The sequence below is a fragment of the Protopterus annectens genome, chromosome 7.part0, assembly GCF_019279795.1.
Source record: "Protopterus annectens isolate FY-2018-M chromosome 7.part0, PAN1.0, whole genome shotgun sequence".
Classification (NCBI taxonomy): domain Eukaryota; kingdom Metazoa; phylum Chordata; order Ceratodontiformes; family Protopteridae; genus Protopterus; species Protopterus annectens.
In genome coordinates, this window is record NC_056739.1 from 231,973,736 (window position 1) to 231,997,569 (window position 23,834).

A 23,834-nucleotide genomic window follows, 5' to 3' on the forward strand; every position below is an offset into this window, starting at 1 on the left:
CTAGCATCTACTATTCCAAGAGGGCTATGGGTGGACCTTCTGGGACAAGTTTATGATTACCCATCAAGTGGTTCAAATTGGGTTTAATGAGGCATTCTCGTTGACATGAAGTGGGAAGTGGTATCAAAGGTATAGTATCATCTGGGAGACAAACTTGTTTATCAAAATGTTTTTACAAGTGTCACGTAACAGGTTAAGGTCTTTACAGAGGGTAACAGGTGCACCAGTTGACTTGCTCTCTGAGCTGATAGGTAGTGGGTTAGTATAGGTACAACTTAAGGGTACATAGGGTTTGATGGAGCACTGTAGGTATGCAGGTGTTTTGGGGATATGTGAGGAAATGGGTGCTTTGATGGCCACACAGAATGTGGAAAGCTTAAGTAGGGCATTCTTTTGGGATTTTTTGCTGAGGTAGGTCATGTTTTAATTATTTACCAGATGCACACAACACACGGAAGAAAAGCTTCAAGGGGAAAGCCAAGGAAAATCAGAGGGTTAAGGGTGGTGTGTGTGTGTGTGTGTGTGTGTGTGTGTGTGTGTGTGTGTGTGTGTGTGTGTGTGTGGGGGTTCCCTACAGTTAGGTTGGTTCATGGAGATTTGCAATTCTTTACAAATTTGGCAGGAGGTTTTGTGTTGGGGAGCATAATGGTTCATGGAGATTTGCAATTCTTTACAAAAGTGGCAGGAGGTTTTGGGTTGGGGGCATAATTGGGGGGGTTGGTTTGCAGTTTGTTGGATGGAAGGAAGGACTATTGTGGGGAATGATGAATATTTGGAGTTCCAAGTTAATATGCCGTAGGTGGTTTGGTGAGAGTGGTTGGGCATTAGGATTAATTTTAGCCAATCAACATGGCAGGGGTGTGGGTTTTGTTGTGCATATTAGACAAGGTGTTAGGTTGTGTTAGGAGTAAAGGTTTGTTTTGAGGAGTTTGCGGAACCTTTTACATGGGAGGCTGACAGTAGGGCATTGTCAGATTGGGGGTAGGGTGGAGATGACTGTATTTAGTCATGCTGATACCGTTTTTGTGGGTCAGCAAAGGCTAGGATGGTCATTATGTTCTGCATTTATAAGGGATAGTGGGTGGGATGGCAGGATTGCTTTCAGACATTATATAGGGCTGCTGTTAGGATGTGTAGGCAGATGCCATCAAATTTACATAATAACAAACTTAACATTAATAGTAACTTAGCAATCAAGCTTAATTCAAACTTACATAGATAGTATCAAACTCAACATTGACTAGTAGCATAGCACTGAAGCTTAAAATTTAACATATTTACATAAAGTTGGGGGGATTGGGTCGGTGGCTTTTGTGAGAGAAGGAAGGATGATACATGGAATAGTGAATATTTGGTTGTGGTAAGCTGGGAAGGAGGTTCTTTTGGGTTGTTGGGAATTACAGTTCTTTTTCAGCTGTCAATATGGAATGTTTGTAGGGTTTTTGTGTCTGGGTTGCTAAAATGCCATGATGGCTGTTTGAAACATTTATGTTTATAATGCTAAGTTGGTGTGATGTCAGGATTGTCGTTGTGCTGACCTTAGAGATCTCATTTGGATCTCATTTGGTTATTATATTCATTGGGTGGTAAATGGGGTTCAATATGACTTGATGGTATGCAGTTGCCTCTGCATGGTTTTTAGGGGCAGTGGGCTTAGTGTTTGGTTATCCAGTTGGCTGGTAATGCCCTTGGAATCTTGGTGAAGCTGTCATTGGTTGTGAGGTAAGGCTTATTTAGTTCATGCGCATTGCTTATGCTAGGTTATGATGCTATGGTTGCTACCCTAGCATAGGAGAGGTATTAGAGGTTTGTTTTCAGCTGGTGAGCTAAATGGCTGTTTCACTAGTCATATGATAGGGTTTTAGGAGGGGATGACTCGGATTCACCTTGGTTAGACAGGATGGGGTACACCGAATTATGTTTGGCCTAATGTCTTAATTGTGGTTACATTGCTGGAAGTTTGTTGGAAAGAGGGGGAAAAGCCTGGTCAGGCTGGTGGGCAGAAAAGAGGGGCAGGTTTGCCCTCTTCTGTTCCCCCTCTGGTGGTGGTTGTTCAGTTCAATAAGTTGGGAAAGGCAAGTGAGCGGTTTCACTGCTTGATAAGTAAATAAGCAAGCAGAGGTAAACTGCTTATTTGGTTGGAAGTAATTCAATAAATGGTAACTTGAGTAAGTGGTGTGCTGCTTCATAAGTAAGTGAGTGGAGGTATGGATGCTGCTTACTGATTTGGATGAGTGGGGATGCTGTCCTATGTTAATGTTACATGGTTGTTATTTTCAGCAGTTGAAATTTATGAATATTGGTTGAAATGTATGAATATTAGTTAACAATCGTGTTTATGAACATTCAATAAAGGTCGTCAAATGTCATTTGGTGTGATGTTTTTATTGAAGGGGACCGGGAGAAATGAAGTTTGGAATAGATCAATTTGAACATCTTCAATTGCGGCTGGATAAATAGAGTAGTAGGAATTAGGAGGATAGGGTTAAGTAGGAACGAGGGATGAGTGGGAGGAAATGAGCTAAGGGTAGGGAGGGGCTTCGATGGTTTTAGGCAAGTGTAACAGGAGTAGGAGTCACATATTTGGTGTGAAATTGCTACCTGCCCTCCCACCCCTTTGTTACTGGGGATTGCAGTTATTTTTCAGTTTGGGTAGGGCGGACAAGAGGGGCAGGCTTGCAGGCTGTCAAATGTCATTTGGTGTGATGTTTTTATTGAAGGGGACCAGGACAAATGGTTTGTTGTTGTCTCTCAGATAGTGCTAATGCAGTCTTCTATATGACTGTCCAATGAAGTCAGCCTACACTGTATGTGCATAACCACAAGGTAATGAATTTTTAGTGGATTAATTATATTTGGTTGTCATTCTACAGTTATTACCTTTTAACAATGAGAAACATAACTTGAAAACTGTAAAAACAAAAAAAAAAAAACATTTTTATCGACGGCAAGCTGACCTGCATCCACACCCATCTAGTGAACTTACCTCCTCACTTCACACCATTATTTCAGTACATCATCTACATGGTCTTATAAGTGAGAGGAGAATAATGGGAAAATAACTGCAGTGTACCACTTTCTCAAACAATAAAAGTCCATGTGGATTAAAGAAACCACAAAGACAGAAAAAGAATCACACTAAACCTGATTGACTGAATTATGGTGCCCTTTTAAGTAAAATCAGTAAGGTGGAACAAAGCTAATGAGAACTAAGAAATGGGACAGCACCAAATGGCCAAAAAAATGAGTCATTCTCATGTAGAAATGCAAATTCAGTGAGCTAGGACAAAGATGTGATCCAAGACTTGTTGATCTTCACCCATAAAGAATTGTAGCATGCCATAATGGATTATCATGCAACTCGATTGACTGGCTTGTTATACAGGTTAGGTGGTTAGAAGTCTTAACTTAGAATAGAAGCCAAGAAATTGAAGCAGCAAATGGGGAAAAGTCATACCTCTCATCCTCTTAAAACAATACCTGAGGACAAAGTTAAAAATAATTGGAGGACAAAGGCCCCAAAATCAGGGATACATTTTAGTTAATTATTGCTGTTATAAACTTAAAAAGCTGTTCATCATTCCCATTGGATTAGTAGCTTTTGGCTATTTGGGTCATTTCCTTCTTAAGAGGCAGCAACCAGCCTAGTTCTAAAGCTCTGGCTCTCTCCCATGCATTCCCTTTGGCTTCTGATTGGCGATCACTGATCAAATAAATAGCAGCCAGAGGGAACAGACTTAAATACTTTATTGCTGCATCACAGGAAACAACTAAGGAGCTTCTAAAAAGCAAAAGTCAGTCTACATTAATTTCTGGTATACAAATCCTCATTGAGGACCTTTCCACACAGGATTCATTGCCTTCTTAAGATTAGAGCAATATGTGTTATAAATGTTGACTAAGTCACATTTTTTTTTCTTTAAGAAACCTGAAATTTGTTTAAATGTCTGTAGTTTCCTGCCAGAACTCCTCTTACTGGCTGTAGAGGCTTATTTCATTTATTGGGTATTTTTTTTAGTTTAAAAGTGCACTGCTTTTACAACTTTTGAGTTCAGGTGCTCATCTTTTACTTACGAGGAGTGTTAAAACTGTCTTCATTTGTAGTGATTGTGTACTTCGTGACAGCTTACGCAATAGTTTGTTTTCAGTCATAACAGTGCAGGGAAAGAAATTACTCTTTAAGTCATAGGATCATCATAGGAACATAGGAGATTACTAGACTAATGGCCCAGGGGCCTTTACAAGCCTAGCCATGACTTTATCCCCAAAAAAGAAACCTCCGTCAGCACCTGTCACCCCTGTCAATGAGGGACAAAGGTGGAAACCCTGGGACAAATTTGTGGTTTCCCATCCACTCATCAAGGTTGCGCCCTGAAGAGGATCAGCAAGGTACTTTACTACTTGACACATCTACTTTGGCTTTGGGACTCTGAAGAAGTGTGCGTGTACTGCTTATAATCACTTTGTAACAACATGCCTTCCAATTAATTTTTCCAGCACTGTTTACCAGGTATTAGACTTCTTCCTTGGTCATAGCATAGATGCTCACTCTGGTCCTAATGGTTATTCTTCTGCTATACCTAAAATGAAAAACTTCTTCAAAGTTTGTACTTGATGGTGGGAGGTTGGCATAATGGTTAAGGTATTTACCTTGTACACACAAGGTGCAGGGTTTGATTCTCACATCAGGTAATTGCCTAGGCTTAAAATGGTCACAAGATCAGTTAACCTAGTAGTAATCTATGAACCTTTGAATCTAAAATACAATTGGCTCAGTCAATGCCTCTGTTTCTCTTGTGAGAGATCCTGTAGGGGCCTTTCATTGGTAACTAGTTATTCTGCTGGTCTCTCCAAGTTTCTCCTGTTTTGCTTCTTCCACCATCACACACCGGGGGACAGACATTCTCTGCAGCAGTTTCAATGTCTAATAAAGGCATGGGAGAACATCATTCCTTTATGGGTTGGAAAGATGCTCCAGGAGATTCTTGGGGCAGCTAGGGAAGAGAGGCATCTTGCCAGGTATAAAGAGCCTTCCCCCCAGTCAGACTTCTTCCAGGGATAAGTTACTTAAGAAAAAGAAAAGTTTGGACATTGTTCAGTACCTAATGATATTCTTGTATATAAAAATGAAATTCATACTTTAGCGAGTTGTTTATTATTAGGTAGTTTGTCCACAAAACCATACCTGGTCATTATTGCAATACAGAAAATCCTGTAGACAGTAGCTGAAGAACCTGACATAGGTTCATAGGTGTGTACTAAGCTAATGCCTCAGGAGCCTTTACAAGCCTAGCCCATAGAAGTGCCCTGGCATCGTGCTGCCTAACATTAGTTCCCAGTGCCTCTATCAAGTAAAGCCACTGAAGTGATCCCCGGGGCGAACTTTCTATTTCCCATGCACTAATCAAGATTTCTCTTGAAGAGGGCCAGTGAGGTGCTCTGCTTGACATGGGAACTCTATTCCAGAGCATGGGGATTCTCTGGGTTATGAACCTGTCCCCACAGCATGTTCTATTGATTGTGGTAATGAGGCTAAGATCTCTGGAGTGTGTGGTACGGAAGGATTGGGATTTCATTAGATGTAGCATTTCTAACAGAGCTGGGTCAGACATGGCTTTGTAAGTCAAGCAGAGATTGTCTCTTAGTAGATGATATGAGACAGAGAATAGTTGGAGTTTTTGGAGTCTGTCCATGTAGGACATGTGTTTAAGGCCTAAGATCCTCTTCCTGAGGTATTTCTGTGGTCTTTTCAGCTGTTGCATGTGTCTGGTGAGGTACATGCCAAATGGGGCATTATACTTGATGATTGGTCTAATGAGGGAAGAGTAGAGAGAGATGATGACCTCTTTCTTCCTGGAAGCAAAACCCTTGGTAGTCAGATGTGCCACATAGAAGGACTTTCTGACCACAGTGGCAATGTGGGGGTCGAAGGAGAGGTTGCTGTCAACCTGTGTCCCCAAATCTCTTATAATGCTTTCACTGTTCAGTGGGCTCCCATTGATGTGATAATTAGTGGGAACTGAGTTTTTCCTAAAGGGGATGATGACGCATTTTTTGGCATTAAGCTTAAGGCCATGGTTTCAACACCAGTCATTAGTCTCAGTGAGGCCTTTCTGTAGGATGTCTACATCACTTGCAGAGTTAATAATGGCTCCCAGCTTGCAATCATTTGTGAACTTGGTCAGCCAGAGTCCATCCGTGTTGGCCTGGACTTCTGAGAAGTAGATACCAAACAGGAGAGGACCCAGGACTAATCCCTGTGGGACTCCACCCGTGACTGGTTGGTAGTCTGACTTGGAGTCTGCTACTTTCACACTGTGGGTTCTATCTGTGAGCCAATTTGCAGCCCACCTAATGATATAGGGGTTGATGCCTAGTTTGGTGAGTTTATCAATAATTCCTGAATGGGGAATGGTATCAAAGGCCCTTGCCAGATCAAGGTAGCCTGTATGAACTGCCTTTCCCTCATCCACAGCTCTGGCAACTGACTCCAAGAAGTCAGCCAGGTTGAGCAGGCATGATCTACCTTTCACAAAACCAAATTGCATGGGATCTAGAGTTTGGAGATTCCCTATGTCCTTGTTAATTAAGTCCATGATGATGCTCTCCATACCCTTACATATCAGACTCATCAGGCTAATGTGGAAATAATTTCCAGGGTCTGTAGTCACTCCCCCTTTATGGAAAGGGATGACTGTAGCAGTGCACCATTCGATAGGGACAAAGCCTGAGGTGAGGCTGTGACTGAACAGGGCACAAAGATGTGGAGCCAGTTCACTTTGTAATTCATGTGGAATACATCCAGGGATATTGTCAGGTCCCATGGAAGCTGTATTCTTGGCCTTGGACAATTTAGCTTTAATGTTCTGCTGCAGTAATGCTGGGTGCCTGGCATTCCTCCAGTATTGTGATTGGTCCTTTAGTGTGGGAGAGAAGGGTAAAGTTGGCACTGAATCTGTTGGCCAGTATGTTGGCAATATCTGTAGGCTCAGTAAAGGAGGTACCACTGTGCAGTAACTCAGAGCAAACCTGGGTATTGCCATGGAGATTCTTGATATAACTATATAAAGCTTTGTGATTGTTTTTAGTGTCTGCTGCAATTCTACCTTCATAGCTGGCTTTAGAGGTTTTGATGAGGGATCTCAACTTTTTGTTGAGGCTAATAAGAAAGTTTTTCCAGTCTCCGGACTTCACCTTTTTCTGCACCAGTTTTTCCTTCTGTTGTAGAGTTTATTAATGGCAGGGGACCACCAGATTGGCTTACTTTTTTGGGGGAGAGTGTCTTGGTTCTGTTTGGTATGGCTAGTTCCATGTATTTATGTATGTGTTCGTACAGTGCATCGGTGTATAATTCGGCAGTCATGCATCTATTTTCCATTGACATGGGTGCAGTGAAGTTAGCCACCTCTGTTTTTAGGAGCCCAAAGTCAGCTTTGGAGAAGGTTTTATGGTGATTTCATTTGCAGGGGGTGTGGGTGAGATGTGGATTTCCATGGTGATTAGTTTGTGGTCGAATCTAACAAGGGAGGAATTGATTACTGATGTAGAGCAATGGTTACCCATGTTAGTAATAACTAGGTCAAGGATGTTGCTTCCTGTAGTGGAGTAAGAATGAGCTGGTCCAGGCATTGGAATTGATGAATTCCAGGAAGCATTGAGCCAGTGTATTGGTGCATGAGTAGTTTTACCAGTTGATGTAGGGATAGTTGAAGTCACTTAGTATGAGAGTGTAGGTGCTTAGGAATGTGGAGTGAGAGTCTTGGGACATGGTTGGGGACCTATAGCAGGCTATGACCTGAATCGCTGTCTTACTCAATGTTAGTTGTGCATGAAGTATCTCAGATGCATTATGCTGGGCTACTAGTCTGGAGGTGTGCAAATTCTTTATGAGTATGGAGACACCACTGCCTTTGGAGTTTCAGTCCATGTTCTGGAGCCAAAAGGTGTGGAAGGGGTTATAACCTGGTAGTGCAGGAGTGTTTTCTGCTGCTTTAAACCAGGTCTCCATTACAGCACACATGTCAATGTTCTCCATTTTGAGGAGTGCTTTAAGCAAGTGCATCTTGAAATTTAGACTTCTAGTGTAGTGTTAAGCAGCATGACCCTCAGATTGCATTTATTTATAACTGCTGTGGTGGTAATTTGATCTTTGGAACATCACCTAGAAAAGGCACTATAGGGGTGGCAAGAGTTTTAGCCAGTATCCGGAAAACCAGGTGTGACAGATTCAGGCCATCTCTGGCAAAGCATTGAGGTCTGTCAGTCATGACATCCCAAGAAGGTGGATACTGGATCCCCTAAGAATAGCACCAGAAATGTAGCCAATTGTTGAAGACAATCATTTTCTGCTTGTACTGTGGTATCATTCTGGGCGATGGTAGGATGCTGCTCAGGGCTAGGGTAATACCTGCCTGAGCCATATAATCTGAGAGCTCCTCCATGTCTCTTTTCATGTAGTCCAGAGAGGTGCATCTCTGGTCATTCACAACCACATGGATAGTGACAGAGTCATACTTGTGGAATGACCTGAGTGCGTGTGTCATGTGTCGGATTCTGGCACCTGATAGACAGCTGACTGCTACCTTCTCCTTATTCAACGTAGTGAGTGGGACATTGATAAAGAGAGAGTGAGCTCCCTCCCTTGTGGATTCCCAAGGCCAGGAATCTGATTTTACGGAAAGCTCATATGCCCCGTTTCACTTACAGGAGTTTTCCTCTGAGCATTTCCAGGATAAGTGGTGCATTTTTGGGAACAAGTGGAGGTTTCCTTCAAAATGAAGAGATACTATGAGTTATTATAATTAGTGCTCCAAATGTTGCTTCTATTAGTACTATTTTGCCAGCCTTGGAAGAGGTTTTTAATGCTGCATGTAATAATCCTGATTCCCAATTTTAAGTCCCTTAAAAAGTCAGAAATTTTAGAGTTTTCCAGGCTAAAACATTCTTCTTTTCTCACTTCTGGTCTGACATTGCAGCAGTTTGCATTAGTGTCAGCTGATAATAAGCTTTTGTTGAATGCTAATACCTCTCCAGGGAATAAAGAATGTAAGGCAGATAGATCTGGGAAGATAATTGAGAATTCTAAAGCCAAAGTGACTGAAGAGAAAATGACCAGGGCCATATGTGGATGTTGGTTACATTTTGCTGAAACTTTAAGAGAGTACTTATCATCTTTCTGAGAATAAATCTTTTCCAAATCTTATTTCTATTAGTCATCAGATCTTTAAACCATACCTCTCAACCTGTTACTCAAGAAATCTGGACAAAGCCATAAATACTGGGGGGACAAACTGACAAAAATAGGGATAATTTTTAACTATTGCTCTTACATACTTAGAAAGTTTATAGCTTAGCAGGTTTTGCATTAGCATAAATTTTCTGGAGTATGAAATCTGAAATTCAAATGTTTGTCATTATTTCCTGACATTAATCTTTAATGACTTTCCAGTGATTTGACAGAAAACTACAATTTTATGAAAAACAGTCCAAATATATCAAGCAAAACTCTGGATGTTTTGTGAAAGTCTGTACAGTTGATAGGCATGCTTTGAATCCTAAAAAGAGCGTGTGATTGTGCAAATACTGAAGTTAGGTTCATTGCCATTGTACTAAGGAGGTATGCCTTGTGGCATAACTATATGACAATTTGAACTCTGCTTTAGATAAAGAAGTTGTGTTTAGCCCTTTTGCTACACAAGTCTTCAAACAATACGAGGAAAAAGGGAAATTAGTTCAGGGAACCTAACTTTTTCTGGTACCCCATTATAAATCAAATAGATCATCTACTTACAGCAGTCCTTGCCTACATGTGACAAACAGGGCACAAAGAAGAGATGGCAGGAGAGGATCTGCATTAACAAAACACAGGGTTATTTTTAAAAAGAGGACAAGCTACACCTTTAGAATGACTATACCTGCATTTCCCCCCTGTTCCTTCACTTCTGCTATGAAATCTATAAATCTATGCTAAACACAGGACCTCTAAGCTCTGTCTTTGCAGTCACATGCTAACACTACAAATAATGGAGCCAGTGCCTTTTAGCCACAGGTCCAAATATATTTATTTCAGATTCTGAAGAAAGAACTTGCCTGAGAAAAGATCCATATATTTTTGTTCTCAGATTCTCTGTCTCTGGGTCATGCTTTCAGTTCTCTGTATTACCCTTCAGGTTATCCACAGATCCATTAATGCCTAGCTCAGGGATTAACCCTTAGCAGATTCCCAGGGATTTTCTTATGTCTTTGTCTGGACAACTTATCTTTCTGCAGTGTATTTTTCTGAGTTTGAGTGTTTAAAACGGATTTTCTACTTTTTTACCAGTCCACAATTTTAAATAAAATTTCAAAAGCCCTCATTGCCTCAGTCATTCAGGACTGGATTTCTAGGGTTCATGAGGAACCAACATTATTATCCTCAAACTTCAGATTCCAACCTTGATCCTTATCAATAAGGAAGTGCATGGGTGGAAACTCCAAATAATTCACAATTCAGACGTAACTTTTTCCTCACATCCCAACACATTGTGTACCAACAAATGCACCAGAATTTGCTTTGTGAGCATTTTGAATGTGGGTAAAATGATGCATTACATCAATGTCAAAGGGATAATAGCTATAATCTATGCAATAATCACCCTTCTCTGGAATCTCCAGAACCCTTGTATGTGATTACAGACAACACCACATTGACATGGAATTTCAAATGGATAAGGGACACCATGTCTTTCCCTATGTGCCTTGTTATGATAACTGGGAGGTAGCTGTTCAGAATTTCTTGATCCTCCAAGCATCTTACATTTTGTTAGAGCAATATGTAATAGCAGACAACCTGTGCAGGACCAGGATAGACCCTTACTAATGGAAACTACATCAAGTCTTCAGGGATTTATCCAGTTGTGGGGAGAACCTCAGATCAATCTGTTCATCTTCTTTCAAAACAGGCATCAATCTAGATTCTTATCCATGACTCCTTACAGGTAAGACAGATGGGTCAGATGCATTTCCACCTTTTCCAGTAACAAACTGGGTCATTCACAAAGGAGAAACACACCCACAGACTCAAAAACATGTTACTTCATAATGGTTTGGTATTTTCCACATTTTACCACTATTCTGGGACTATTTACAGATTTTAAAATATTTTTATACATAATTTCTGAGTCTGACCACTGCCTCTAGGTATCCCACAATGCAGTGCTTGTCTGTAAAAAAATATATCACATGGGCCTCTTTCTTCCTAAAGTTCCTGTCACTGCATTGATTTTGTATGCATACACTGTTGTCTTTCAGTCAGTTCATTTTAAGTAACATTTCATGCCATTCAATGACTATTTAAAACACAAACAGTGCAAATGCCACAGAACAGACTTTCAAATTGCTTTTTGCTGTTGCTTCATTTTAGAATAACTAAATTATAGTCTTTTGTGAAGCCTGAAATGTACAATTACAACTCCTCTCCCATCCCCTTCACACTTAACTTCCCTAACTGTCAAAGTGCTAAGGGTAATTTGAGTTGTTACCTGCTGTGGTTGACAGCCCACAGTGGGAGAGACCTGACTCATGTACTGTTTCCTTGTTCCAGCCTTTAGGCCTGGGAAGGACCATGAAGCTGTAACATCACAGCATGAGTGGGTTTTTAGAATGGTTGTGGTGATGTCAGTTTGGAGAGAGAATTACCCAGAAAACTATCTATATTCATTGGCCCTGATGACATCGATGAATTGCAGACTGCAGCAAGCTTTTCCAGGGCAAAAAAAAAATGTTTTGAAAGTGAAACCACCACAGTATGAAAAGATACTGTTCTAGTGGAGAGAAACAGTCAATTTAAAATATTTTAAATGCTGTATTGTTGTTTATTCATAGTAGGGACTAAATAGGGAGAAACAGGACAGAGAAGTTGAGCATTTAATAACAGAATCCCATTGTTGTCCTTTAAGATTCAGAGGGACTCTTCAAAGGTCTTCAGTCAAACCCAGACCCAGGCAATAATGGTTTTCCCTTCTTATGGAACTGTCCTGGTACAATTGCTACAAACGTCTTCACAGACTGGATCAACTCACACAAGACCAGGGTTCTTTAATATACCTCAGTCTCAAACTATTACTATGGACTACCTGGATGATTCAACTCTGATATATCTTAGGCACCTCTTTCATGACAATGTGCAGCATGTACTAAAGAAGGCAAGATAACCTGCTACTAAGGAAATCATATAGCAAGTGGAAAAGACTTTCTAGCCAGTGCCCAGTCAACCAAGGCCCTAATATGGATTAGGTACCACTGGTTCTCAAATGTGTGTGTCCATATTTTTACCTCATGTTTTTAGTCGGTCAAAAAATAACTGGTCTTCTGGCAAATCATTAAGGATTGAATGATAGGCATTTAAATTTCAGTTTTCACTTGTTATTCTAGCAACTTTCTAAGTTTCTAAGAGAAATATTTAAGTATGTTCCCATTTTTGGCCATTGTCCCACCTTTATTTTTGACTTTATTACAAAACAGGAGCTGACAGGTATGCTATAGGCTATCTTATTGCTCTGTCAAGGTTAATATTGTAGCCATTTCAGCATGTCTGCCCATGACCTCTCCCATCTTCTTTTTTTAGTTAAACAATTCTTGAAAGTTGTTTTACATCAAGGCCACAGAGAAAAAAAGGTGTTTCCTTCTTTGGACCGTAACTTTTATGTTGGAAAAATTAACCAGGTCTCCATTTGAACCTGCTCTCACAGTTCATTACTTGGAAACTTATTCTTATTGCTCTAACATCTACAAGAAAAATAATCTGAGAAGCAAGCTCTTATTGTGGGTGAACCCGCTCTGGTATTCCACAAGGATAGGGCTACTTAAGAGTACGTTCCTCACTTATGCTCAAAGTTATCTCATAACTTACAATAAAAATCAATCCATTAATCTTCTGATGCTCTACAGAACCCCAAAAGCAGGGAGAAAAGATTCTGTATACTTTGTACAAGCACAGAAAGCTCATGTACTCTCTTGACAGAAATACATCCTTTCGAAAAACTAATCAGGTATTTCTCAAAAGAGTTAGCCACTGGGTCCTCTCTAGTTACACTGGCAAAGCATTATGAGCTGAATTTCTTTTCTCGGTATTAAGCTAGTTTTGCAGTGGTAGTCCTCCTGGTGCTCCTAGATTCATATTTTTTCCTCTTCCCAGGTTGGATAAGCTTTGTCAATCAATGCAAATAGCCAAAGGCTACTGCAGCAGTGGGAATGATAAACACAGAACAGTTGTGTAAGAACTTAACAGTAGATGTTATGATTTCACACTGCTGCAGTAGCCACATCCACCCACCATCCTCGTTTTCTTTCCTATACATAATTGTCTTTTGTGAATATAAAGTACTCTTTTTTAATATCTGATTAGCAGTTCAGAATGCTGTTGCTTCCTATGTTTCAATGGGAAGAAAGTCCTGAAGTCACTTTCTTCTGGCTGCTGTTTATTTGAATGGTACTGGCCAATCAGCAGCCATAGGGAAGGTGTGGGCGGGAGCCAAATCTTTCAAAACAGGCTGGTTGTTGCTTCCTAAATACAAAACAACCAAAATAACCACAGGCTACCTCAGCATTGTGGAATTCAAATATCTAAATTATGTTAAGTTCTTACACACACTGTACTCTATTAGACTAAGAGGTATATTCTTAGCATGCATTTTCTGAAGGCTATAGCATCTGAAACTCAAATGTTTATTATGTTCTGACTTCAGTCCTGACTTCAATCCTGAATGCTTTGCCAGACAACCTCAAATTTTGTGAGGGGGCAGACCAAAACTATGAGGTTAAAATTTGAACACTCTTATGAAAATCTGGATAGCTGAGAGTTGTGGGAAGATGTGACATACTCATTACCTCTACAGGTCAAACAAAGTACTACTTTGGTTACCTTTAAAGCTAATCTTGAATGGATGGCCCAGAACAAATTTACACTAGGGTCATCATGTGCAGCCCAGCCCATTTATGAGGAGAGCACTGTGGTCTGCTTAAAGGTTTATATGACTCATCACCATTAAAATATGAAAAGAATTGCCGAGTGTGCTCAGAAGCAATAAACTGTGCTGTATATTCTGGGGAGATGCAATGTGTAAACCAGTATTAGTAGAATAAATGTAGGAAACAGATACAGCTAAACAAATGAGGACATCCGTTTTCTTGCTAGTTTCTATGTATACAGGTTTATGTACATAAATTTGTTTGACAAAACCTCTCTGGACAAAATGGATACCACTGTTATTTAATAATGCTGATGACCCTTAGCTGTGAAGGGTAACAATTTCATTTGATAAGTGAAACAAAGAAAGAAAACATAAAAATGACAGAGGCACTAAAAACTTTAATGCAAACTGAGCATTACTGTAATAGGTAGAAAATAGTGTTACCCTTGGTGAAATACACTGCATATGTAGGGGATGTTTTAGGATATCCTCTAAAGTCAACTGTGTGTGTCCTTAGAAATATTTTTAGTCAAAATGGAAATGTGTTATGTTGAAGTCTGTGAAAAGAGGATACTTCAAAGCTTGCGAGATATACCCAGCTTTTAGTGAGCAAAAGGAAGTCTTAGCCAAAATCATTTACAAATGCTTGATTTTCACCATCCTTCTGTTTTTGTTTAGGCTACACAACATTGGCATAGGTGAAGCTCATATGAAGTTATTGGCTGTCGCCCTGAAAAGCCCACACTGCAAAATACAGGAACTGAAGTAAGTACAGCTGCATTTCTTAGTAATGACAATGTTGCAGTAAAGGAATCGGGCATAAATGAGTACCACACATTGTATCTTTACTTGTCTTGTACTAGTTTGCATTTTCAGTTGTCGAGTAAATGCAGTGCCAAGAAGTGTACTATTTTTTCAGAGGAACACAGCAAATGCTTTTCCCTATAAAGGTCTAGAATTACTTTTATACTGTATTGGCACCTAATATCTTGGTATCAACTTTCTTACACAGGCATAAGCAGGCTGAAATGATCATGTCATCAAATATGGATGGTGCATCTTTTCTATGGATGATCTTTCTTTTGTCTCCAGACATAAAAATAGCCCAAAGGCTGGCAAACACATTTCTATGCATTTCTACATTCATTACTTTTTTCATATACATGAAAACCAGAAGTAATGCTCAGTTTTTTTTTACTGCCACTTTCCTTTTCAATATACATGTGTTTCTTGCAAGTTCAGATAGTTACTGCAATTATGTAGTTGTGATATAAAACAGACATATTTCTCAGTATTTTGGTGACCCAACATAGAAGAAGAAATGACTAATTCCACTTTTTGTGCATTCTGCTGAAATCATTTTGTGGTCCTATTTCTTTATGCTGAAAGTCTAATAATTATAAGAATAATAAAACAGAAAAGCTCAGTGGCCGGATTCCAGGTCTGAGACTGAAACAGATACAATGGGATCAGTGCTCTACCCCAATTAACAAACTCAAAATAAAATAAATAAATAATTATTCACTCAGGATTCTGAGAATATATAAATACCACCAATTAAATTATTTTGCTTAAAGGTTTTTATTGATTTTTACAAAATGAATATAATTTCATAATTTGGAATATCAAACAATGTATACACGTTGACAAGCATATATAGTCAACAACTATAAACTCTAAAGAAGCTATTTACAAATGTGTATAAATTAAAAAGATATTACACGTTTACAATTAACACTTAATTTCATGAGGTATTGCAATCATCTCTCTCCAGTATTTCATTCACTTTCTATCATGAATTGTAATAAGATGTGGTTCTTTCTGTTCTCTTTCTAATCGTTCTCATTTTCGTTCATGATACATTCAATACAATGTTTCTGTATTCTTTAAATGTGGGTGAAGTCTCACTTTTCCAGTTTGTAGTAATGGTTTTGTGTGCTATAGCTAGTAGTGATAAAAGTGAAAACTTTGTTCTTTCAATACATTGGAGTATGGGAGCATTAAATACAATCAAAGATTTAGACAAATGGAAATTATCATTAAAATCTATTTGCAAGAAAAAAATTAACTTTATCCCAAAATGTTTTAAGTAAATGATAATCATAAAACATATGCCTCTAATCTCCTCTCAACTTCCTTTTACATCTCCAACATCCTATATTTTGTTTAAACATTATTTCTATTTTATATGGTGTTATAAAGGATGCATGAGTAAATTCCTACATGAACACTTTCCATTGCAATGAAAAAGATGTTTGATTTGTGGAGAAAAGTATTAATTTCTTATCATTGCCATTTGCCATTTGATTATTTATGATTTTATAGTAATCCCAAAGATTCTCTGTATGATATCATTTTGTTTTCTTAATTATTTTATAGATGTTTCATAAGTAACCTTTTCTATGAAGAGCTTGTATTGTTGAAAAGACCAAGTGTTCTATAAATTTAGGTATATTTTGTCTGATTGTTAATTGCATTGTCTCTATTCTGTTTGAAATATATTGTCTTATATCCTGTATGCTAAATCATAGATCATTAACCAAATCAAATTTGTTTCTTATTTGTTCCATTGTTAAAAAATCAAATTTATTTTTTATTTGTTCCATTGTTAAAACTCTTCCGGAGTCTAGTAACTAATGTCAGTAAATTACTTCATGCTTTCTAAGAGTCTTCATTACATCTATATCAAAATTTTTAATGTCATTTTGTGTGCATGCAATAGGATGTAGCAAGAATGACTGCACTTTTATGTTGGGATTTCTATTCATAAGGGTTTTATATCCTTTTAATATGTTTTTTATAAAATTAGAACTTAATATGCTTCTGTTTATTTTCTGTAAAATGTTTTCTCTTCATCCAAAGAAAATTGTTACCAACTCAATATATTGTAATGATAATGTAAGACCTGATTTTAGCCAAATTTTTTCATGTATGTTTTTTCCATCTGGCAGAATAAGCATTAGTTAACCATAATTATAGTGTTTTTATATTCGATGACAGTACATGTATTTCTATATCTGGAAGACTGATTCCTCATGCTTTCCAGTCATTTAAGCGATGATTCTGAGATATTCTGAGTTTATAGGGATACTATAAGAGGTTTTAATTTATTAAACTGTTTTATGTAAGATTTAGGAGGAGGTGAAGAAAAAGCTTGTATTAAGTATAATCTTTTGGAAAAATAATCGTAATTACATAATGCCTGCCATCCATTGTAAAAAAAAGTATTTATTCAATTTTTGTAAGAGTGTTTTAAAGTTATTTAGAATATTAGAGTAATTTATTGTTATTGTCTTATCTAGTTCATCTGCTAATGTAACCACTAAGTATTTTATTTTATTGTAAGCAGCCATGTATTTAGAAATATCCTTATCTATGTCTTTCTTATTACAATTTATAAGTAATGTATGTGTCTTATTTTCATTAAATTTAAGGCCTGAGAGTTTCTGAAAGTGTTCACTTAAATTTAGTAGAATTTTTAGAGAGGTGTTATCCTCCTTTAAATTTAACAAAATATCCTCTGCAATCAATTGAATCTTGATTTCCAGACTATTGTCAATTTTTATTCCCTTAATATTCTTATCCATTCGAATATAATTTATAAAAAGTTTGATTACCAAGGCAAATGATAATGGAGACAAGGGGCATCCCTGTTTTGTACCTCTAGCAATTTCTAAAGATTTAGAAAAGCATGATCAAGTTTTTATATATGCTAAGGATTTATCATAAAGTGATTTAATTAGTAGCGTGAATTTTTGAGAAAATCCATATTCTTCTAGAACTGACCATAGATAATCATAGTCGATGGAATCAAAAGCACTATTTCTATCTAAACTGACTATATCCATGTTAATTTTTTTTTGTGTGGTTTACTATCAAAATATTGAATTAACATTCAGTGAATACAGGAATGTTGAATGGCGGTTGGGCAATTTCTGTGTTGCTGAGCATTAATTGATTGAGACAGTTTGTATCAGTGAATGTCACTGTGCATTTGCTGATAGGGACTTCAATGTTATGATTATAGAACGCAGTACACTGTGAACTGGGAAATCCATCCTTTCCTCACTGTAGTGCAATCTCTGAGTTGGAATGTATAGTTAGGGGGTGTGAGGGGCACAGACCCCCACAGAGGGGTGCATGGGGGCTTGCCCCCTGCAAAACAGTGAATTTCTAGGGTAGGAGCTAGACTTACCTTAGCTCCTATGCGAACATCCCATTTGCTATTTGATCTAAATGTCGAATCTGTTGAATTTTTTCATCAGATTCGACATTTAGACCTAATTAGTATGCATGGATTCAGCATTGTGGTTTGACATTAACAACGGATTTTGTTTTGAACATTGATATTTTGATAGTAAACCATTTTTTGTATAATTAAAGCAATCAGTTAAACATAAAATTATTTTAATGTTATCATATGTACTTCTGTCTTTTATAAAGCCATTTTGATCTTCGTCTATTAATAATGGAAGTAGTTGTTCTATTAATAATGGAAGTAGTTGTTTGATCTAGCTTCATGTATTGCCATAAACATTTTATAACCAATATTTAGTAAAGATATAGGTCTGTAAGATGAACATCCCCTTGCATTTCTATCTGGTTTCAAAATGGGTGATATTATTGTATATTTCCAAGAAGGGGGAATACTTTTATTTTCCTTTACTAATGTAAACACTTTTAATAGTAATGCCAGAGCTTCTTTACTTATTAATGTGAACATTTCTGGGATCATATTATTTATGCCAGCTGCTGTGTTTGACTTAAAATTTTTAATTTGGGATTTAAGTTCAGTCACAGTTATTTGTTTCTCTATTAATTTTATATGATCATTTGTTAGTTTGGTTTTGATATATTTTCTAAAGAAAGACTTTAACATGTTTTGAGGTTCTGTTATTTCCTATTGGGTACTAACTTTATGAAAGTATAATTTAAATACTTCTAGTATCCCTTCTAAGTCTGATAATTTCTTTATGGTATCTGGAATGTATATTTCCTTTATTTGATTAGCTTTTATGATCTTTTATTTCTATTTGCTATTCTTTTCTGATTTCTGGGGTTCATTGAATAAGAACATAGTTTGATCTTCTCTAAATGTATCGTTGTCTTATGTAGTGTCTCAAAATATTATTTATTCATGTCATCTAATTCACTTATTAAATTTGTCTTTCCCTTCTAAATGTCTAGCTTTAGTGTATCAGTTTTTGCTTGGAATTCCATTAAGTCTTTGCCCCATTGCATTTTCTTGTTTTTAAACCATGTTAATGCTTTACAATATAAATATGACTTCAAAGAGTCCCAAATATACATCTCTGACATGTCTTCAGTAAGATTTATGTCTAAAAATGTTCATCTCTTTAACATCAAATTCCTTAAAATCATTTAAGTTTGTTATGTATGAAGGAATTCTAGTTACAGTTATTCTTTGTTTTGTGTTTAAATCTAAATCAAAAGTGATTGCATTATGGTCTGACAATGGGCATGTGACTACTTTGACTTAATCCAACTTTGTAGTTAGATCTCTTCATATGAGAGTAACGTGTAAAGAATAAAGTATTAGGATCAGCATATTAATTAATGTCTACAAAATTAAAAGTTTCAGTAAAATCAGATAGCACCCTAAAAATTGTTGATGTCTTTCTATTCTCATGTTGCAGTATTCAACACAGTAGGGAGGTTGCTGACTGCAGCACCAGACATCCGGCCAGTATACCAAAGTCTTTTGATCAGGGGGGTACCTCTGACATCTGCGGTTGCAGTCATAAACTGATGTAGGTTATAAGGTGACGTCTGCATATACCCCCTTCTGAAGTTTTCTGCCGCGGTGAACATCGGACTCCTGTTTTCCAGTTCAGGAAGCAGATTGCTCATTTTCTAGGCGACCACTACAGACAACCATTACAGATAAGTACCCTGTTGGGTTTTCTGTTTGTTTTTTGCTAGATGTTCATCGTGCATACAGCTGCAGTAATCACAGATGGGTTTTCTGCCGTCAGGCGAGTCCTCGGTCGGCCGAATTCCAAAGTCTAGGTCCGGCGTCGGTTGTTGTCGCTTTCTTTCCTGAAGTCAGTGTGACAGGGGTATATAAGAAACAGCCGACGCCATTTTCTTCAGTCTTTTTTGCCGCGCGGTGCCCGAAGCAGAAGCAGTTCACAAGTGCCGGTCGGCCAGCTCCTGAAATTACGAAAAATTGGAAACCGAAGTCTTCTTTAAAGCTAAGTACCCCGTTGGGGAAACTTTTCTTGCCTCAGACCGATGTCAGACAAAGTTAACAATTGTATTTCTTGTGGGAAGCAAATACCGCATAAGGATTTACATTCCCTCTGCATACCTTGTTTAGGCCCAGACCACGACGTCTCGGGCTGTCGCTTTTGCGCTACTTTCAATAAACGCACTATTAAGCGTCGGGCGGAGTTCGCCCAGCACTTTTTTGGTAAAGCCTTTGATTATAAAATGTCGTCAGAGACTCCGACTACCGTTTTGTCCAAAAAACGCAAGGACAAAGACCGACACGCGAGGTCTGCGGTCTCCACCGACACCACGCCAAAACTGGCTACACGTGGTCCGGTTCTCAGCGAGACGCCTACGCAGCCCCTGACTACCGACGACTCTTCTTTGGCGGTGTCTTCTGTAACCGAGACCGCAGGTACCTTGGCCCATACCCAGACTACAACCACCGAAGCCACTGTGAGTGTTGAGCCTCCTAATGTGGACAGGTCCACTTCCACCCATAGTGTCTTTAGACCCTCATCTTCCTTTTCCATAAAGGCCTTTACTAAGTCCAAATCAGCCATGCATCCCAAGAGGCCTTTTGCACAGGGCCCATCTCCAGGCCCCATGCCTAAAAAGCAGATGCTAAAAATGGCTGAGGATTTAATTACTCTTATCAGGGGTTCCCAACCCCCTCCAGACAAGAGACCCAGAGTGGGGGAAGATTCTCCCTCTTCTGACCAGGGCTCCATTTTTTCAGAACATTCTGATGAAGAGGAACACTCGTACTCCCCTTTTGAAGATTCTGATGCAGAGCAGTCCATTCCTTCTGTATCTCCCCCAGAGGATTTTTCTTTTGGGGAAACCTTGCACACCTTGAGGGAACACTTCCATTGGGAAGGCCAAGACTTTTCTGATTCCAAGAAACGACTTAGGGAATTTCTTCTGTTACCTCAGCACAGATCTCTGGCGATACCTCCTGTCTTGGACATACTTGATGATGTTTACTCGGAGGGTTGCCTTAATCCGGATTCCCTGCCTCCTGTCCCAGTCAAGCCTGATGGGTACTACAGAGTTCCTAACTCTCACCAATTTCTTTACAAAAGCCATAATGCTGACCCTGAAACCATTTCTCAAGGCCCCAAGTGAATGAAGGCCTCTACTGCTAAGAATCCACTACCTTCCGAAAGAGAGTCTAGATCCTTAGAAAGGTGGGGAAAAAAGGTATATACCTCGGCCACCCTAGCCATGAGGGCCTTAAATTGTCAATTCCATATGCTTAAATATCAGCAGTTTCTGTTATCACAATTAAGAAATAAAATGTCTCAACCTGAACAACCAGATTTGAAGGAGTTGCAGGATATGATGCATAGTGCAGAACAAGTGGGTAAACACACCTTACAATGTGGCTATGATGCCCTAGAGGCCTCAAGTAGAGCTGCTGTGACAGGATCAGTCATTCGTAGACATGCCTGGCTTAGGGAACAAACCTTGCCTGATCATGTTAAAGCTAAACTACTAGATGCTCCTTTACAAAAGGATGTACTATTTGGTACTAATGCTGAGGAGATACTACGGAAAATGTAAGAAAAAGCTAAATCTATGCAAACTGTCAAAGCTTTTCTACAGGTTCAACCACCATGTTTTAGCAGAAATTGGCCTTCAAAAAACTGGTCCTTTCCAGCCACAGACAAGCCCCAAAGAGGTAGATACAGGTGCACAAGGGGCAGAGGACAATCTCAAGGATCATATAGAGGCAGACAATGGCAAACTCCAGCACCAAGAGGTGGCGAAGACAGTGCACAACAATACAGGAAACAAACTCAATGACTTCCCCCTTTTCATGCCAAGCAAGTCTCAGCTGGCAGCACCCTTGGGAGGAAAGCTGGCATTATTTACAAGAAATTGGCATATTATCACAACAGACAAATGGATTCTGGACATTAAAAACAGAGGCTACAGATTTCATTTTCACACTCTTCCAAAAATGAGAGGCATGCCGAACCTGACACAATCAAAGGGCAGAGGCTCAAATACAAATTTCAGAGCTCTTGGACATGAAAGCTATTCAAGAGGTACCTACTCACGAACAAGGTCAAGGTTTTTATTCCAGACTATTTCTGGTACCAAGGAAAGGAACCGACTGGAGACCCATTTTGGACTTATCTATCCTAAACACATTTCTACTCGTACCAAAATTCAAGATGCTCACATTACAGCAGCTTCTTCCCATGCTGGGCAAGGAGTTTTGGCTGGTAACATTGGACCTCAAGGAGGCATACCTGCATGTCCCAATCAGACAAAGCTGCAGAAGATACCTCAGATTTCTTGCAGGTTCAATCCACTATCAATTCTCTGCATTGCCCTTTGGCTTATCTACTGCGCCCAGAGTATTCACGAAATGCCTGGCATCAGTAATTGCCTACTGCAGACTTCAAGGGATACAAATTTACCCTTATTTGGATGACTGCCTGATCCAAGCGGACAGCAAGCACATACTTCTGGAACATCTGGCTTATGTAACACGGTTATTGAATTCTCTGGGATACACAGTCAACAAAGAGAAATCCAGGCTAACACCAACTCAGAAAATAACTTTCCTGGGTGCCAACTTGGACACAAACACCCAGATGGCCTATCTTATGCCAGAAAAACAGGGGCAACTAACTCAGTACTTCAAAATACTAGCAAATTGTACCAGGCTCACTGCAAGGAAAATCCTGCAGGCTCTGGGCTTCATGGCATCTTGCATTCTTTTAATCCCATGTGCAAAGTTGCATATGAGGAAACTTCAATGGTACCTAAAAACCTATGGTCTCAACACAGCCACAGTTTGGAAACAATAATACCAATAATCCCATGTTTGCAAAAGGAATTTCTATGGTGGGCCCAAGCATGCCAAACAAACACAGGTCTTCCATTCTGCAAGCCTCAAGCAAATCAAGTCATCACAACAGACGCCTCAGACTACGCCTGGGGGGCGCACATGACAGACAGGTGCATTCAGGGCAAATGGTCCCAAAAGGAAAGGCACCTTCACATCAATCAAAAAGAAATGCTAGCAGTGATAAATGCAATTACAGCTTTCAAGGACCTCCTGCATCCAGGGCAATTATTGATAAGAACAGACAACACCACAGTAATGTGGTACATAAACAAACAAGGAGGAACACATTCATACCCCTTGTGCAGGCTAGCCATGTCACTTTGGAACTTGGCTCTGGAATGGCAAATTGAACTTCAAGCACAGTACTTGCCAGGATTGGAAAACACGCTGGCAGACAATCTAAGCAGAAATATGACAGACCCACACAAATGGAAGTTGCATCCTCAAGTGTTTACAAAGATAATCCAAGCGTGGGGAAGGCCAGGCATAGATCTCTTTGCCTCCCACAGGAATCATCAATTGAAAAAGTTCTGTTCAAGGACCTTTCATCCAAAGGCCTGGAGAGTGGACGCCCTTTCTTTCAGTTGGGCAGCATGGACAGTTTACGCTTTCCCACCTTTGCCTCTTCTGCCCAAGGTGCTCTTGAAAGCAAGAGCAGACAGACCGAAGATGATACTGATTGCTCCAGACTGGCCAAGACAACACTGGTACCCACTCCTGAGGAGCCTAACACATACTCCTCCCTGGACCCTACCTCTAATGCCTCTTCTACTGACTCAGCACAGCTA

At 39.1% G+C, this 23,834-nt stretch overlaps 1 protein-coding gene across 2 annotated transcripts in view; it reads left to right on the forward strand.

The window, feature by feature from the left end:
- LOC122806371 (NACHT, LRR and PYD domains-containing protein 14-like) overlaps window positions 1–23,834 on the forward strand; it is a 549,548-nt gene that overhangs the window by 288,928 nt on the left and 236,786 nt on the right. For both annotated transcript variants that reach the window (XM_044076722.1, XM_044076721.1), the window contains exon 9: window positions 14,628–14,714. In XM_044076722.1, coding sequence (XP_043932657.1) covers window positions 14,628–14,714 — 87 coding nt within the window. The remainder of the gene's footprint in view (window positions 1–14,627; window positions 14,715–23,834) is intronic.